Here is a 17,399-nt window from a genome sequence, read left to right as displayed (position 1 = left end):
AAGTTTGCGAGCTCACTGCCACTCTCTTCAGGAATAAGAGGCTGCACAAGATCTTCTTATGTGCCTTATTGGGTGACACCAGTAAAAATGGTAGCAAATGATTATCACAATAAGAGGAAGGAGGAACCAGAAAAGATGCCAGGACCATGGTTTGGTAGGATTTGTCACCTTTCTGTCTAGGACCTCCTGTGAACAAAATTTTGAAGAATGTCTTTTCCCTGCCAAAAGCCAGCTTAGGTATTCCAAAATAACTTCTGTGAAACGTTTGCAGGACACACCAGAGAGGGGATTTTGAGAGCATTTCACAAGCCTTGCAACTGTGAGCCAGTTTCAGCATGAGGAAAAGCCCTCCATCACCTCAATGTACAAGAAAGAGAAGGTAAGGTAACTTTCTCCAGGCGGCTTTTAGATATGGTACAGTCAATGAAGAGTCCTAGAGCAGCAAAATCTATTCTTCTCCATGTTGATACTGATGTCACTGGGCAGGGCTTGAGGACAGCAGACCTGTGCAGAGGCTGAGCTGAGGAGGGCAGCAAGGCTGGAAGGGTCTACTGACCCCACATCAGCCACAGATGCTTCCTCAACTATGCTGGCCCAGTTTTCTTTGGGGGGGGTGATCCCAATCCATTCTCCAGATTCCTGACAAAAGGTTGAAACAGTGAAGCCCACAGAACTTCTGATTCCTACTGTTAATGTGAGCATCTTGCAACCCTTGCTAAGCTGGGTAGATGCAGAATGAGGGCCAGACTGAGAATCCATCCAACCACATGGGAAAAAAACAAACACCACAGTATTTTAGACATGCCACAGCAAATAAATAGCTCCTGGAAAAGAACAACAAGAAAAGCACAAGCTTGTGCTTGCAGGGACAGTAAACTGCCATATTTCAGCAGTCAAGACAGGTATTTCTGACAAAAAATTGTATATTTGATGACGAGCAGAGTTCTGCATTTGACAAGAAGCTGTTAAAGCCTCCTGAACAGTAAATCACCTCTTTTTCTATCAATAATTTTATTATGATATCTGTAGAAATGTCAAATGTTAAAATCTGTCTTTATTGCTATAATAATGGATTTAATTTGTAAAACATATAAAGTGAGGCCATAACTGTACTGGAGGGTTATATATGTGTGATCCCACTATATCTCTATAATTTCCTGGTGACTTAACATGCACATTTTGAATGGAAGAAGGAATAAAATCAATCCCACTTGCAAGGTTTTTGAGATTGGGATTGGATTCTGAAAAGGAAATCAATATGATCACAGAGAGGTAGCAATTATGATAAAAAAAACAGCCTAAATTTCACATTTATGCAAAAAAAAAAAAAAAAGAAGAAAAAAACAACATAGGTGTTTATCTGCGATTTGCTCCATTCAGGCCCTTCCCTGTTGCCAGGAAAGCCCTGCTTTCCAGCTGCACAATCAGTATTATCACTATGTGCTATTTTTGGCTACTGAGTACATTCCATGTAGCGTCATCCTTCCCCCACTAACACTGGTATGAAGGGTGGAAACTCTTTCCAATCCTCTTGTCATTTGTTGCTGCTCCTATCTGCTCCGAGGCACTGCCTGCTCCATCCTCACTGTGGAGGGATCTCCAGGCGCTTTTCCCTGTTCCTTCTCATTTCCTTGAGCAAGTGGGTTTCCCTCCAAAGCTTCATGTGGGACGCTTCATGTTGGCATCCAGAGTACATGTCCCAGATATGTCCAGTCCCACCTTCTGGTCCTAGTGCAGAGGAGCTGCCGGTAAGTAATCCTTTGATGGGCGATAGAGTCCTTGCGTCCAGCTCCTGAAGCTTTTTACAAATTGGCTGTTTTTAAGGTCATATAATTTCCCAGCTATCACTTTGGTAGGTTTCCAACTCTTGTCAGGATATGCTAATGCCAGGTTTATGTCGGAGGGGAGAATGCATTGTTTCTTCTGACACTCTGTAGCTTTGATTTCCATAAGTTGTTAAAGTCTAGTAAATATCATAAAGCTACTTCCTTTTTAAGGTCTTCCTTGGCTGGTTGCTACCCAACCAGCTAGTTGTTTAATATTTTTATCTCCTGACATGGTGTTGCTGTTCAGTGTTTGGAAAAGCTCATATGGAGAAAAGCTGCACTTGGAGTTATAAATCTCTTCAAATATAAGGTTCAGTTTCCTTGGCTGTGCCACAGGAAGAGCCCTCATAGCTAAAGCTCTAACCTGAGCTGGACTGTGTCTCCCTAAACCTGTTTAATTTTACACAGAATAATCAAATATTCATTATGTGAGTAAGAGTGTGTGTGTGTGTGGCTGTAGCAGAGTGATTAAGGTACTCACCTGGTAGATGAGAGACCCTGTTCCCAGTGACCGCTCCAATGAATATTTAAGTATTACATATTAAGTATTCATTGCAGCAAGGATAGGAGCAGACTTCTGCCACCCCCAAGGGAGCACACAAACACCAGGCTGTAAAGTCACTCTTTCCTTCTTTAGCTCAATTAATATTTAATTATTCAAGGCCAAACAAGATGGCTTTAGTGGCAGAGACTGACTGAGATTCCCTGCTCCTATATGCATACCATAGCTCTGATGGTGAGGGCTTGTATACAAGAGATGTGGGTTTGTATTTCTTTGGACTGACTTAGAAAGAAGTTGAATCCATGTCTCACATACCCTGAATGGGGCTTCCAGCTTCTGAATGAAAAATACAAAGCTCCAACACACACTGCCCACAGTGACAAGACAGAGGTGTTATGACCCCAAGATCAGAGCAAGCATCCTTATCAGTGATAAGGCTGGTTTTATACATCTCTCAGGAGAAGGTATCAAAGCTGAAGATGTTCCTCGTTCCATGGCAGTTCCAGCTGGCTATGCTGTGTGCCTTTCTGAGGTTATTCAGAGTGTGATGCTTAAGAAAATGTGCTTATCTTCTTTTACTCCGGGGCCTGACACCCCCAGACTGTAGTTAATGGCACTTGATCCTGCTTCTGCAGGCCAAGGAGTGAATGTGTGAAAAGGTGACTTTGGGGAAAGCATCCAAAGAGAAAAGGTAAAGCAAAGGTATTTGAGTCTTAAAAAGCACACAAGCAGAGAATTGAGGAGTAGGAAGATTAAAACAAAAAGAAAAACATGTAGTAAGGAGCAAGTAATCACTGAATGAGGAAATGACACATAAGGGGAAAAAAAAAAAAAAGGAGCTGGGAGAATGACCAGAAGGCACAAACAAATCATCTCAGAAATAATATCCTTTAACTAGCAGAAGAACAGAGGGAATAGGGAGAAAGGGCTAGAGAAGATTACTTCAGTCTTAAACATAAAATGTGGATAATCTCTCCCACACACTTGAGTCTTTGAAAAATAGAAAATTTCCTGTCTGCTCTCCATTTCCAGAGGCTAGTGGAGATTCAGTTTGGGAAGTTGATTCAGTTTGGATTCACTTAGGGGACTTGACTGTGGGAGCATTCCTATGCAGAAGAGTGACTTTTTGCTGTTATTGCAGTTCTGTTTCTTGTAATTCCAAAGAATCCACAGTATTACGATTTTGTTGTTAAAAACTGTGGCTTCCAAGCAAAAACCAGAGCAACAACATAAATGCAGTAACAAAGTGCAAATAAATTACCTTCTTGTACCCATCAGGATTGTGTCCAAACCCAAGTCTGCTGCATAGTCCCAGTTGTTGAAATGGCAGCACTGCATTCCAAATGGAACTGCTTAGCTCAGAACATTTCAAAGGTTCTCCAAATTATATGGTTCATGTATTTCATATCACATTTTTGTCCATCTACCCCAAGGCTGTTGAGCAGCACCTTCAGCTACCGTCCACTGCAATTTAGAGAAATACTTTCTGAACACTTTGCTGTCCATTACTTTACCTAATCTTTTCCCTAAGAATACAGTTTTAGAGTACTGAATGTCTATGACAATGAAGGAATACCCCTCTTGTCTTGCCATAAATAACACAGTGGTCTGACTATAAATGTCCAGGCAGATGTGTTACATACCCATAGCCACGACATAGCCACAAAAGCTCAGAACTTCACCCAGGCACACTAACCTCGTTTGAATGGCCATGTGTTTTGTGTTTTGATCAACTCTTTAGACAGATGACAGTAGTTATCCTCCTTCGATACTGAGGAAAAGGCCACCTGTGGACCAAGCTGTGGGGGAAAAGCGGAAGCTAGAGAGAAGGGTTCGATTTCGTGAGCCAGAAGTCACTGAACATGGTATGCTCAAGCTATTAAGCCTTTTGGCATGACCTTTCTAGCTTTTAACATCCACCCTGTCTTGTCCGCATCAGCTTCCTCCTCTGATAATGTTATTTGTGATTTTCAGCTCCACATGGAGCAGAGGATGGACAATTTTTGTTCTGTGCTCTGCAAAATTGCATCTGGTCCATTTGCCTGCCTGCCTGCCTGGGATGAGACAGGCTGCTGCATCACCCTCAGCTGTTCTCACAGTGAGCTCCTGAGTCAACCCCCACAGGGATCATTGTAGACTGTGTGTTTGGCTGAGCCCCAGGGTTACCCCAGAACAATGTATCCACTCATAAAAAGAATCTCAGACAAATTGTAAACATTTTTTGTCATTCTGGGTACCTAGGATGTAATGGGGATGAGGGAGCAAGTCCTTTCATGGTTCTGACCAGCATGCATGCCACAGAATACAATAGCAGAGGTCTAAGCCTAGCAGCCAGGATGCAATAATTTCTGCCAGTGAAAGCACCAAAAAAATCTCTGATCTTTTTAGTCATGAGCTAAAATAGCAGTTTGCAGATAGGTCAGCTGGGAGTGACTGTAGGCAGATGTCTGGCAAAATGATCCAGTTTGCACTTCTGCATTTGCACTTTTGCACTTCTGCACTTCTTCAAATAAGAACTATTGTTGCATTCTGACTTTCCCCAATTTGACTTAAGTAAGAAAATTGTATTTATTGGTAGAGAACTAAAATTGTATGGGTTTGATACATCAGTCAGTAAAAACATATGCGACAGAATGGTAACATTTATATTCCAGCCACCTGTTTAGACTGCTACAGCTTCTGAAAACAAGGCTCGGCATCTGCTGATGTGTCTGTAAACAGAACTCTCATTTGTTTGGCAGCACATTGTTTGGGATGCCTCCTGACGCAGGAGGGCAAAGCTGTTTCTTGATAAGGTTGTTGCCATGGCCTGGGCTTTCCCATCAAAACTGAACTCCTGGAAATGCTCAGTGAGTCAGCCCTAAACTTGGCCAAGCTCATCTGACTCTTCAAGAGGATTTTCATGGGAGTTAATAACTCCCTCAGCTCTCTGACAGGGTCACTGCCCAACATCAGTGCTGGTAATCCTGCAGTCGGTCTGACCCAGGGGGACCAAGCTGGTCTCCCACTGGCTCTGATTTCAGCACAGCCCTGCTGGAACTCCAGGGAGCTGCAAGGGTGGAAAAGACTGACTCTTTTCCATGAAGATATGAGAAACATTCCAACCCATAATTAGTATTCTGTGATTTAGATTATTTACTGTTTGTCCACACAGTATAATTAACATTAAGGCTGGTAAGATGAAAGTTTCTGGGACCACTGAAATTTTTCCATTTTTTTCCATTCTATGGACTTTTCATCCTGAATTATGTCTGAGCCCCGACTGCCAAGCAGAGGGATTTCCAGGATATTACTGGATGAGAGTTAATCTGACAGTGGGCCTTGCTTTCTTAACTTTCATTCTTCTCTCAGCCTGCTGATCTATCTCCTTTCCTTTCTAAAAATTATTTGGAATAGGCAGGTTTTCTTTGAAGGAGCTGATTACTGACCGCCCTGCAACAGCAGCAAACTCTGCCTCTGAACTCTTCCACACAATAATTTTTCCTCACTTTCCTGAAGTGCACCTGCATCTGCATGTTTGCATGGAGTGCATAGATCCTCATCCAGAGCCAAAAGTATTGTAAGAGGTGGCTCAGCATCTATGAAGTGACAGGCAATTTCAGAGACACCACTTGGTGCTTGCTTTTATGTTCACCTGCTGCCAAGAGACCTTTCCAGGCGTGTAAGAACATTTTCATTCTGTTTTCTAGCCATTTCCTGCTGTGACTACGTGGTGGGTAAGTTGAATTTTCACATTATAACTGTGAGCCATCCATAGCATTAACCTGAGTTTGCTTTTGTGGCTGCTGGGATGTTCTGTGCAAATACACCCTCCGTCTACAACAGCATTTCGTGCTGTTAGTGGTTGTTGCTTTTTCTTCTCAGCATAAGCAGCACAAGGTGCTGATGAGGTCTGGTGCAATTTTAAACAAGACATCTAGTAAGACAAATAGTGGAAACAAAAATGGAATCCCTGAAGCTATTTTTAATTTAAATATAATTAATATATTTTATGGCAATAGAGTAGGTACAGGTTTTTCACTAAGATATGCAAGGAAAGCACCCCAAGCGAAACAATAGTTCTCCCTGCTGAGTTTTGTGTGTGGAGAAGAGACAATTCATTTATATGCTGGCAGCAGGGTAGAAATAATAAAAATAATGTGTTTTTTCTCCTTTTTTTTTTGTTTGCTTTGGTTTTTGTTTGTTTTGTTTTGTTTTGTTGTACTTTGTTCGAGGCCAGGCAGCCTTACAGACCCTGAAGCAAATGTGTGTATCTGGATGTTCTTATGATGGTGATCATTATTCTAGAGGCTCTGGCCAAAATCCAGCCCCTGCTATATGAAGTGCCATGAGAGGACAGGGGTACATATATATACGTGTATATAAACACACACAGACCTGTAGTGTTGGGAGGCTAAAAAACCTCCCAGACAGGTGTCCCCCTATCCCCTAGCTATTGCTGTTTTCCGGGAAAAGGGTTTTTATGCTCATGACAATGGAAGCATCAGCTAAGGCAGTGACTGGGCTAGAAACAAGGTACTGTAGGCAGGAAAGAGACAGGTGGAAAAGCAAAGATCAAATATTCTTCAGGGACAGTGGAAATGTGTGTCCAAAGCAGGAACTGAAACAAAACCACCTGTGTCTGGGTCCAGTGGTTTTCTCAGATGAGTTGCCATGAGACTGTGGCTGTGTGCGCTCTTCCAACAAGCAATTTAAATTTCAGCATTAAATTTCTACTTGTAATCTAGAAAAACAAACTTAAATTTCAGCACATAACTGTAGTGATGTGCTGAACCTGTTCTGACTGTAGCTTATCTCTATTCTGTGAGTGGAATTATTTTTGCACATTTTTTTTTTCCCTATTCACGGACTGAATATACTTCCTAATTTTGCAGATTGGAAAACTCAAGTTTGCATTTGAGATAACCCAGAAATAACTTTTGCAAGGTTGAAAAAGGTTATAAGAAATTCATAGAAAAGGGCTGATTTGAAAAGCTGTTCAGCTTTCACAGAAAGGTTTCACTGCTCCCATGTGAGCTCATCAGCCAAGTCCTTCACTGTGAAAGGCAGGTGTGCACCCAGTTGAGAACTGTAGCCTGCGGTGTGAGAAAGCACACAAGGGAAATACCAACTTCCAACTCACAAATCTCTGCAAATGCAGAAAGTGGTGAGCAATTCCCTGGCTAAACACCTTCATATCAACCATTCATAGAATAATGCCAAATAAACAAATTTATAAAAACTGAAGTCTGCTCATGGATAATTTGCAAACAGAAAGGAGGGCTAAATTCAAATGAATAAATTATTTGCTGCAAATAATTCACTCAGATCTATTATGGGACATTGATTTGGTTTCTGGTTAGCTGTAAAATGACTGCCTATTAACATTTTACCTTTTCCCCATGCACTTTTTGATGCATTATTATATGTTTCCTGTTTGGTTTTATGACTTTTACCTTCCTCTCTGTACATCTGTATGACAGTTTAATTGACTGGTGTGTATTCCAGGGCTCAGAGTAGAAGCTAATTTAAATATGTTACAGCTAATGTTGGCCCTTTACCCATAATAATACACTCCACGTTTTTATCTCCTTATTGATTATGTGCATATGGCAGGAAAATAGCTGCACACTATGGGTTTTATTCAGGCATGAATTTGGCTTTATACTGCGTGTTTAATACTTTAAGTGCTTTATAAAATAGTACAGACTGTGCAATGGCCATGAAGTCAAACAGAGCAGCCAGATCTGAATCAAACTGAATCCCCGAGGCACATGGATGGATAAACACGTGCAAGGATTGGGTCATAGATGTCAGCAAGCTAAATGTAGCCCTCTGATTTCCATGTGTGCTGTTCCTGACCCAGGGTGCTTTAAACATACTTAAACTGTATTTTGAAGGCAAGAAAAATGTTTACAGGATGTTCCTGCCTTAGAGCAAGTGCAGAGGATGTTCCAGTGTAATTAGTACACGTAGCACTTACACAGTGGTTAAAACTGCCAGAGCTTTCTAAACATTTTCTAACCCCTTGGTTAATGGAGCCACGTTTCAGTTCTTACCATAATTAGCAGGAGTCCCAAACAAGCTGAGTTACCAGGGAAAAGGATGGAAATCTATATCTTGTCTCTTTTATGGAGCATTTGTGAGCATTAAATATTGGATGAAGTAGCTTCATATTCTCCTAGTATTCAACTTAATATTCAGAGTAAAAGTATAAAAAATAATTGCTGAAGGGGAAATTGAGATCACACATTAACTATGATAATCCTGTTCCTATTGTGTGTAATTAAACTCCTTAAATGCTAAATTAGATGATGTATTTTATACTCACCACCCTCCATCAGGAGGTGTGACTCACTATTGCTTAACTGATGTGTATGGAAGTACTCACAACCAGAGCCCTGTGTACCCTGCTGTTCCCAGAAAACTGGTACAAATACATCAGCAGGGGATCAAATTTGGGAAGTGTTTATGATGACACTAAAATAATCTTGTTTTTTTTTTTTTTCTCCTCATCACCATTCAGTAGATGACAGGTCATCATCTGGATTGCCTGTGCTCCTGTGGCTCTCATTTTGTGCAGTGCTGATCCTTGCTGTGAGTCTCTACTACACCAGCATGAAGCAAGATGTCAAAGTCCTGGAGGAATTTCAATCCCGGCTTGTTATCTTCTTTCTTCATATAAGACACGTTGCTCAGAGATGTTGGACTTGGTTTGTGAAGCAGTAGCAATGTCCTCCAGCCTGACACTGTTAAGCAGCATGAGTCAGTGCAAAGCTCCCAGTTCACTCCAGCCACATGCAAGGAACACATGATCATCCACCTCAAAGAGCAAGAAAATTAACCCTGTTGTGCACCATTCAACAGCCACTTCTCCTTTTTTCTTCGTTTGTTGTTTTTTTTTTCCACATCAATGAACAGTCATAGTAGTGCCTTGAGTTCTCACCAAACTCATGCTCCGTCACCCTGAACAGCAAACAAGTATCTCAATTTTGTCCCCCCATAGTTTATGAACTGCTGATATGAGGAGCAAAAGTAGAGAGAGAAACAGATTGATCTGTACAGGTAGCAGTAAGCTCTGAAGAAAAGTCTTCTGAGTCTCAGGTCAACACTTTAGATATCAAACCACCTTTGTCCTTAAGTCTCCTAAGAGACTTAAAATAAAGCAGAACTATTGCACCAACACTTCTCTGGTGGCCAAAGGCTTGACAAGCTGCTATATTTATATACCTGAAATGTTTAATAGTAAAATCCCAGCAAATGGCTTTCTCATTTCCCTCCATGCATTTTTTTTTTCCTCCATGGGCAAAAGCTGTTTCTCACTGATTCACTCAACTCCCAGGAGTGAAAAACAACACGAAAACTCATTTAAACAGAAAATAGTTTATTTGCCTAACATAAAAAATAACAGCATTGAAACTCAGGCTAATCATCAGATCGGTAGTTTAATCCTCTGTGTTTGATTCAGTCCATAAACTCCACGAGCTGACTTACAGGATTTATGATAATGTATTCAGACAGAGGTGATGCTTTTCATGCCTCAGTGTTCAGGGCCTTATGGCAATATGGACTGGTTATGAAGGAGTGGGAGGCCAAGTCCCTTTATCCCTCCACTACCTCCCATACTACGCAGGTCTCCGAAGGAAATCCTTTTAATGGAGATCACGTGAAATGGTGCTCTGGGTATCTGAGAGGAGAGCAAATGAGTGCAAGCTTGTGAGCTTCAAAGAACCAGCAAAAACAGGTTTTTAGGACTTAGATTCTTCACAAGTAGCACCTGATACGGGCTTGGAGTTATTTAGGATGGTAAATATGACACAAAACCTGTAGGAGCTGAAGAAAAGGAATCAGGAAAAAAAGGGGGAAAGGAAGCACAGCAGAGAAGATTAAGTGATGCCTGCAAGACCTTGGCTGGAATTCCCCTGCCATGACAACCACCAAAAAGAAAAAAAAATGGTGCTTTATTTTTAACATAATTTTTAAGAGGGTTGTACCTCTGCCCCAGCAACCTTCTTCCAAGCAGCTCAAGGACTTTCACTGGGAGAGGATAAACAGAAACATAATATGCAGCCTGCTCTCAAGAGAAGAGTAGGTAGCAACTTGATTGAGAACAAGTCAAAAAAATTGCAGCCCAAGAGAGAAATAAGTGACTTCAGTGGCTGTTCTCATGCTCCTCCTAAGCTGTCAAAGCCACAGGCATTGCATTTGACACAGGCATTGCATTTGGCTCGGGGGCTCTGCGTGCAAACCACTCAGGTACCCAGGCTCAGAGGGTAAGTTTCACCACTGCTTCCCTCCCCTCTCCACTGTCTCAGCCCTGATGTTTAGGTAATAAAAAAGAAAGGTTTTAAACTTGTGTGCTGGTGAATCTCTGATGAAAAGGTTTAGATTGGTGCCTGCACAGGGCAAGGGGGTCGTTGCAACTTCTGCTTGTATCTTTTAATGTTTGGGATCTTTTTCACGTTCATGTTGACACTCTTTGGCAAACCAGTGGTGTTCCTTTTTGGCTCTGGCCTGCCACGTCCTCCCAGCATGTAGGAACGATGCCCTTCCAAACGGGAGCCTGTTTGAAGGGACAGTTCCCTCCCTCCAAGTCATGGCACATTGGAGCAAAAATGCAAAGGTTGAGGTGACAAGAGTGCTCTCAAGAGCAAGAGCAGTGAAGTGAACCCTTCCAGTATGTTAGCAAATTGGTTTCAGTAACTTTAAAAAGCTGATGTTTAAGGTAAAACAGGAACTCTTGGAACTGTGAGGAAAAATGTGGAGGTGGTTTGAAGATCATATCTGTGCCCACCTGCCTGCACAGCTCCTCAGGAGATGGACATAGGACCACCTTTCCACTGGGTCTGCCTTAAATGGAAAATGCCCATGTTCCTCTTGCTGGAGCCCAATTTTATCAGTGTGAGTGAGAATAGATATCACATCTGAGCTGTCAGGGACATTAAGCAGAGGAATGGCTATTCTTGGCTTTTGTGTTGGCTCTGGTTGGGATGGTTTTGGGTATGGGCAAAAGCAGCACTTGAATTATCTGTTGAGGGCTCACCACAGCTTTACAAGGTCTCCCAGGTCAGCATTGTTTACTGTGGTCAGTCAGGTACATGGAAGGCTGCAAAAGGCCCAATTAAATTTCCCCAAAGCCAGAAAATTTGAAGTAAATAAAAGCTAAATTCCATTCCAGGGAGAATGATGGCATTTCACAGGTGAAGAATCTGAAGCTAAGAAAGCCTATGCATCTGTAGGAGTGAATGAAGCAGATCAATAACAAGGCTGGGAATAGGAGGAAAAATTCCAGCTTCCAGGCCTGCATTTGTTTACTGCTGCACAACTTCACTGTGGACTTACCTGTTTAATTTCCTTCTCACTCTGAAGCTCTTTTCCCATTCAACCATTCTACTTAAACACACACACACACTCTTTTCCCTCTCTGCCCCTTCATTCTGATTTTTTTCATCATAGCTTTATCCTCACTGCTGTGAGCTAGATGTGATTTCTCCGTGTTCAGTGGTGTTTTTCTATGTGATACCTTTGTGAGTTTGGAGCCCTAAAGTTACAAAAAAAACCGCTGTGCTGAGTAATAATCCCCTTGCTGGTTATGCTGGGTAATATTTCCCTTCAGTACAGCTCCTGAGAATTTCCCAAAAGAGATAAAAAGGAGAGGGGATACAAAATTTATTGTAAGAGGTGGAGATGCTCACCTGAATTCACACTGGTGCCAGCCTGGTGAATTGCCTTAGGAGTCAAGAATCCTGCAGCTAACCACCTCTGAGCAATTTTTTAATCCAGCTTGGAAATGGTCATTTTTTAGACATAAAGCCCTGAAAGAGGAAGTGATGTAGGACAGGACTCTTGCAGCAATTTTTGAAGCAGACAGTGGGTAGGTGTGGGCTTCCCAGGAGCAATGTCTGGGGTGGCAGAAGTCAAAGGGCCAGAGGAGAGTACGAGGAATTCTATGATTGATAATGGACTAATGGCAGGGCCTAAGGGTAGAGGTGCTGCCTAATATACCTTAAGCAGTGAGTATGTTAATAATGTACAACAGAAATGAGCAGACCACAGCAGAAGGGTAAGTGTTGTTTCGACAGTGTTCAGTACATTCCAGTAGTGTGAATGGATGGAGGGCAGCTGCCAACACCCTCTTCAAGCAGGGCCACCACATCAACAGCACCTGATTGAACTAGCAGGCGTATCCATACCCATACGATTAGAGGAGAGAGAAAAGGACATAGTGAGATGACACGAGATGTTTTTACATTAACCTTTTGATGCACTCAGCATTAGTGCTGGTAAAAGGTAGCCCAAAGACTGCTTCTAGTCTCTCTCCCTCCCTTCATCTGTCCAACCCTGATAGTCTGAAAAGAAGTTAATGGAGCAGGAGAAGCCGATAGCAGCAATTGTAATTGTCATTTCTGCCTTTTGCCACTTTGAAGCAAGAAGAAGGGCTGGCAGCTTGTGACTATAAAAAGGGTGTTACCAGCTGCCCTCAAGCAATAGCTCGGGAGCCTCTAAGATAATAGTGTGGACTTGTTTATTATTAATTCCTTGCTCTAGGATAGCTGTTGGGAACCTTTAGGCCCACCTCTGAAGAGAAAGACTGATGCTACACGAAAAAAATTAAACATCCGGCATTTAGAAAATTAGCCTGCTTGTGCAGCTTGTGGTCCCCCTTTGCGTTTGCTAACAATCTGCCTTTCAGCTGCATGCTGACACAGGACTATCTTCTCCTTGCTTCCTCTGGCATTAGGGTTCACTGCTGGAACACAGCTCCAAAAGGGTTCAGGCAGCTTAGGATGGTTGGGCGTATCCTTGACTATACAAGCCATGGCATGGAGATGCTGGGCATGAGTACATGAACTGAGATGCTGCCACTGACTTTGAGAACAACTTTTTATCTCACACTGTATTGACTTAAAATCACCTTCAAAGAACGGGCACAGAAATATTGAATTTTCAAATAATTTATTTTTATATATCACCAAATCATAAAAAGCCAATGCACTGTCCAGCAAAAAGCATCAATATATAAAACACATCATTTCATTATCAGTAATGCTAGAGTGTCACTTAGACTGAACCCAGTCCAGTTCCTACTAAAGCCAAAGGAAACTGTGAATGACTCCACTAGCAGAAGGATTGGACTCAGTTAAGTGTCTACAAAGGGCTGTATTAAAATGCTGGTAAAAATTTCCCTTTTGAAGCTGTATCAAAACAATAATAAACCTCACTCCCTTCGTGGATTTGTCAAATACATGCAATTAAAGCTCCAAATCAGCAGTCATTACACTGCAAAAGACCATACAAATCAAGAGAGATAATATTCAAAACAGGCAAGGCTGTACTCTCAGTTTCTGTGGACTGGCACAGCTGCTCACAGGCTAATCTATGTACACCATCAAGGGATCTGCCCCTCTGCTGCTTTCAGTGGTTAAACAAATTATGAAAAAGCGTTCAGTTTTCTCCCCAAATGCCCATTATTCAGGGACCTCTTTAGCAGCATAACAAAATAGCTAATCTAGACTCTTAGAAGGCTTTTTCCCACATGGCTAAAAGATGAGACAGTACATTTCAGAGGCTGAAATGCTTTCAGGCTCTGCTGACTCACAAGCAGGAAAAATCTGCTTCAGATCTTTGCAGGTGGTACCACACAAAAAACCTGAACCTTTTAAAACTATGGGTGCTAATGAGCTACTTTCAAAAATGGACAGTCTACAGAGATTTGGGAACAGTGTTTCCTTCCCCACACAAGTCATGAGCTACACAAGGCAAAGGGCCAACTGTAGCGTGTCTAAATCTGCCAACGTGGAAAGAGGAGCTTTCCAAAACAGCCCCTCCAAATCAGGTGGCTCTCTCCAGAAGCTAACTGTAGGTTGGCACATGCCTCAAGGGGATGATGCTCTGCAGTTTGTGAAGCCACACAAGCAGGTAGGGGCTGAGCAGGCCAAGCAAAGGCTGAAACGGGTGTCAGTGCTGCCAGCGCAGGCACTGCCACTCAGATCCCTCATGTCACAGCCTGAAAGCCAAAATCCCTCACAAGAAACGCACCAATGGTTCTCCTCACTACCTACTGCTGTTTGGATTGATGCTACTGTCCTGCATGCCTCAGCTGTCCTTGTCCCTGGTAGGAAGAGATGTGAGAAGTAAGGACAAATCAGCTTGATAGCAATAAAACCCTCTGTGCAGTTTGCAGGAATGTTTTTGAATATTAAAGGATCCAGGGGGAGGAAATGTCAGTGGAACTGTTGGCCTTTTTTGTTGTTGTTTTGTTATGATTGTTTATAACCTTCAAAAACGTCTCAGGAGTGTATTTCAGATCACAATATATTGATTTCTCAGTTGTGTAGCTTGGGCTGTTTTAATCAGAGAACATTTGGCCAGAATTGTTCTGATACCACCAGTCTGCACCAGCTGTGGACTCCAACACATTTGTCCTTTCCATGGAAGGATTCTGTTCAGTACAGAGCTTCTCAGCATCATTTAGCAAAGGGACTAATCACTACCCTAGAAGATTGTTTAATAAGGAGATGGTTTAGTAAGAAGACTGCCAGAACCTTGTGAAGTCAAATGCTGGACACTACTTTTAAAATGATGGTTAAAACTGCTGCAACAACTCAGAAAGCAGCTAACTGATGCAATCTAGATCCAGTGTGTTGCAGGAAGATGTGCTGTTATTTCAGACACAGATTATTGCACTTCACAGTGTTAACGTGGAAAAATAATTCCCTCTGCCACAAGAGGGATGGTGTGAAGAGTTCTGGATTGTGTTATGTGGGATGTCATGACAGACAGTTTTCAAACATTTCCCTGACTTAAAATCTGCGGTTTAACATAGTACTCATCTCACTCCACCAGGTTCCTTGAGAGACTGCTGGCACCAACCTTGGAGACCACCCAGAACAACCCAGCCCCAAATCAGGACTGGTTTATATAAAGGGAAGGGTTTAATGTCACTCCTCAGAGAGCGTGAATAAAACCAGGGAAAATCTGTGACTGTTTTTCTTATTTTTGGACAAAAGTTCGCCACAGAGACTGCAATTTTCCTCACATTCATAAATACCCTTCAGAACGTGTATACAGACTGGAGTCAAACTTGCTCAAATCTAGGGGAAACTAGGGGAAAGTAAGGAGGAGGTGAAGAGTACTTATGTCACAGGACTGTTTACTCACTTGTATGAGAAATCACCCAAGATGTCAGTGGTAATTACGGGTCATCATTCTCACCTCCTGGAACGTTGTCTCAACCCTCCTTTTACAACACAGTCAAGTGGAAAGGGGAACAAAAACTTCTCACATTGGGTTTCCACCATATACAAACAATTCAAGCTATTTCAGTGAGCAGCTCTTGCTGCCAAGTACCTTATCTCCGTGATAAACACCAGAACCACAAGGCTAAAACATTGTTGTTTAGGAATTTCGAGCCAAGTAGAAGAGCTCCAAGAGGAGGATTTGAGGGGGATCCAGGATAACCTTTCATGTCTAACAAATCACAGTTGATGGCTTTTTATTTTGGTGATTAAAAAAAAATAAATTAAAAACTCCCAAACCAAAATAAAATCTTTATTTGACCAACGCCAAGGGCTGTTCACACAGCCCCTCTTGGGTGCCTGTGCCCATTTCTTAGCAATGAGGATCTGACAGAAAGCTAATAAGCGTTAAATCCTGAATCCTTCAGCTATCTATGGAAATAGGATTTAAAGTCTCACATGGATTCAGTTCTTTTCACTGTACTGTGCAATAACAGTTCAAGCAGTTATAGTAGCAATGAGAGGTAGAGAAGTTTAAGCACTCAGGTGAATACATTCGCGTTAATCTATGTTTGCAATAGGAGTTCAATTACACTCTTTGGCACGGACAAAAGAAACTAAAGAGAAAGCATTGCTATGTAAAATACTCTTCCCAACAACAGAAAGGAAAGGCAGCATCCATTATGTGCCTCCACTGAAATAAGCAGTACTTGCAATATATTAAGTAAATTCTATACTAACCTCTCAGAAACAAATGTTAAGTTTTCCGAGAGGTGCAGCTCCCTTCTACATCAAGAGAGCATCAAAGTGCTGTCTTCTGTGCAGTTGTTATCTTCATAAATTACTGAGTGGAATTTTGTTGTTTCAAAAAAAAAACCCCAACCCCCCCCCCCAAAAAAAAATATAGGTGTATATCTCATCCTAAATACAACTCAGGATAGTTTTCCTCTTTTTTTATGGAGGACAAAAATAAAAACATGCACTTCAAGGCATTAGTACCATGAACAGAAATAGTTCTAAAATAATTTCGGTGCTTATGAAGCTATATGAGCATTTTGTCACCGCAGGTAAAACCTTCCCCTCTTCCCAGATTGATGAAGCAGAAGGAAAGGACATTTGTGGTCTCCAAAGCAAACATTCCAATGAGATAAAAATGGACTATTTCCATGAGCAAAGGAAATGGTTTGAGGCACAAATTTAGGATCTAGACACAGACAGGATTCTCATTAGCTCAAGGATATTCATACCCAGGCCATTGATATAGAAGAAAAAACAAAAGTTTTCTCAGATTCCAGATTAGTTTCTCATAAGTTACTGTAAGTGTTGCCCATATAAATTACTATTTAGATTTTCCTTAGAGTTATAATTTAAATGGTAAAAGTGATTTTATACGCAATATGTTCATGAGGGCCTTGGAGAATGGAAATTAGAAAAGTCACATTCACCCAATGCCAAATTTGTGTGTATTTTGCAACTGGCAAATCCGTCAAAAAAAAAAAATCCATTTTAAATGTACTCATTTGATACTGCATTTTCTGAGACCCATCATAGATCAGTGTTGAGGTTGTGCAGAAATCTCATTTCCCAAATAAAACCCATACAGTGGCCTGTGGCTCACACTTCCCCAGCAAGGTGACCCCATGTTCTGCACCCAGACTGGCCTAAAGAGACTCCTACGTACATCCCCCATTTTTGAGAGATGGTCTCCAACCATCAGCCTAAGGACTAAGCTGTGCAAGGTGCTGACAATTGAGGTTGGACCAACAGGCAATCCAGGCTAACATCAGGACATTACCCAGATACAGGGGAGGAGTTAAAACACCTGCAAACTTTCATTAGAAACCCGTTGCAGCC

The 17,399-nt window shown here is 41.8% G+C and overlaps 1 protein-coding gene across 4 annotated transcripts in view; it reads left to right on the top strand.

Annotated features, from left to right (window-relative positions):
- The window catches only part of CUNH14orf180 (chromosome unknown C14orf180 homolog), a 21,660-nt gene extending 11,148 nt beyond the window's left edge, over positions 1 to 10,512 (top strand). The window contains exons 3-6 of one of the 4 annotated variants that reach the window (XM_027906705.1): positions 272 to 379; positions 4,070 to 4,193; positions 6,018 to 6,044; positions 8,834 to 10,512. In XM_027906705.1, the coding sequence (XP_027762506.1) occupies positions 362 to 379; positions 4,070 to 4,193; positions 6,018 to 6,044; positions 8,834 to 9,036 (372 nt within the window). In that variant the 5' untranslated portion in view covers positions 272 to 361 and the 3' untranslated portion in view covers positions 9,037 to 10,512. Of the gene's footprint in view, positions 1 to 271; positions 380 to 1,646; positions 1,749 to 4,069; positions 4,194 to 6,017; positions 6,045 to 8,833 lie in introns of those variants that run through there. The other 3 variants (XM_027906707.1, XM_027906706.1, XM_027906704.1) reach the window with 3 other exon arrangements.
- The last annotated feature ends 6,887 nt before the right edge of the window (positions 10,513 to 17,399 follow it).

The sequence above is a fragment of the Empidonax traillii genome, unplaced genomic scaffold, assembly GCF_003031625.1.
Source record: "Empidonax traillii isolate 1590-97213 ecotype Southwest subspecies unplaced genomic scaffold, ASM303162v1 scaffold1343:size146073, whole genome shotgun sequence".
Classification (NCBI taxonomy): Eukaryota; Metazoa; Chordata; class Aves; order Passeriformes; family Tyrannidae; genus Empidonax; species Empidonax traillii.
The sequence above is the reverse complement of the archived record's forward strand: the minus strand, read 5'-3'. Positions and strand labels throughout refer to the sequence as shown.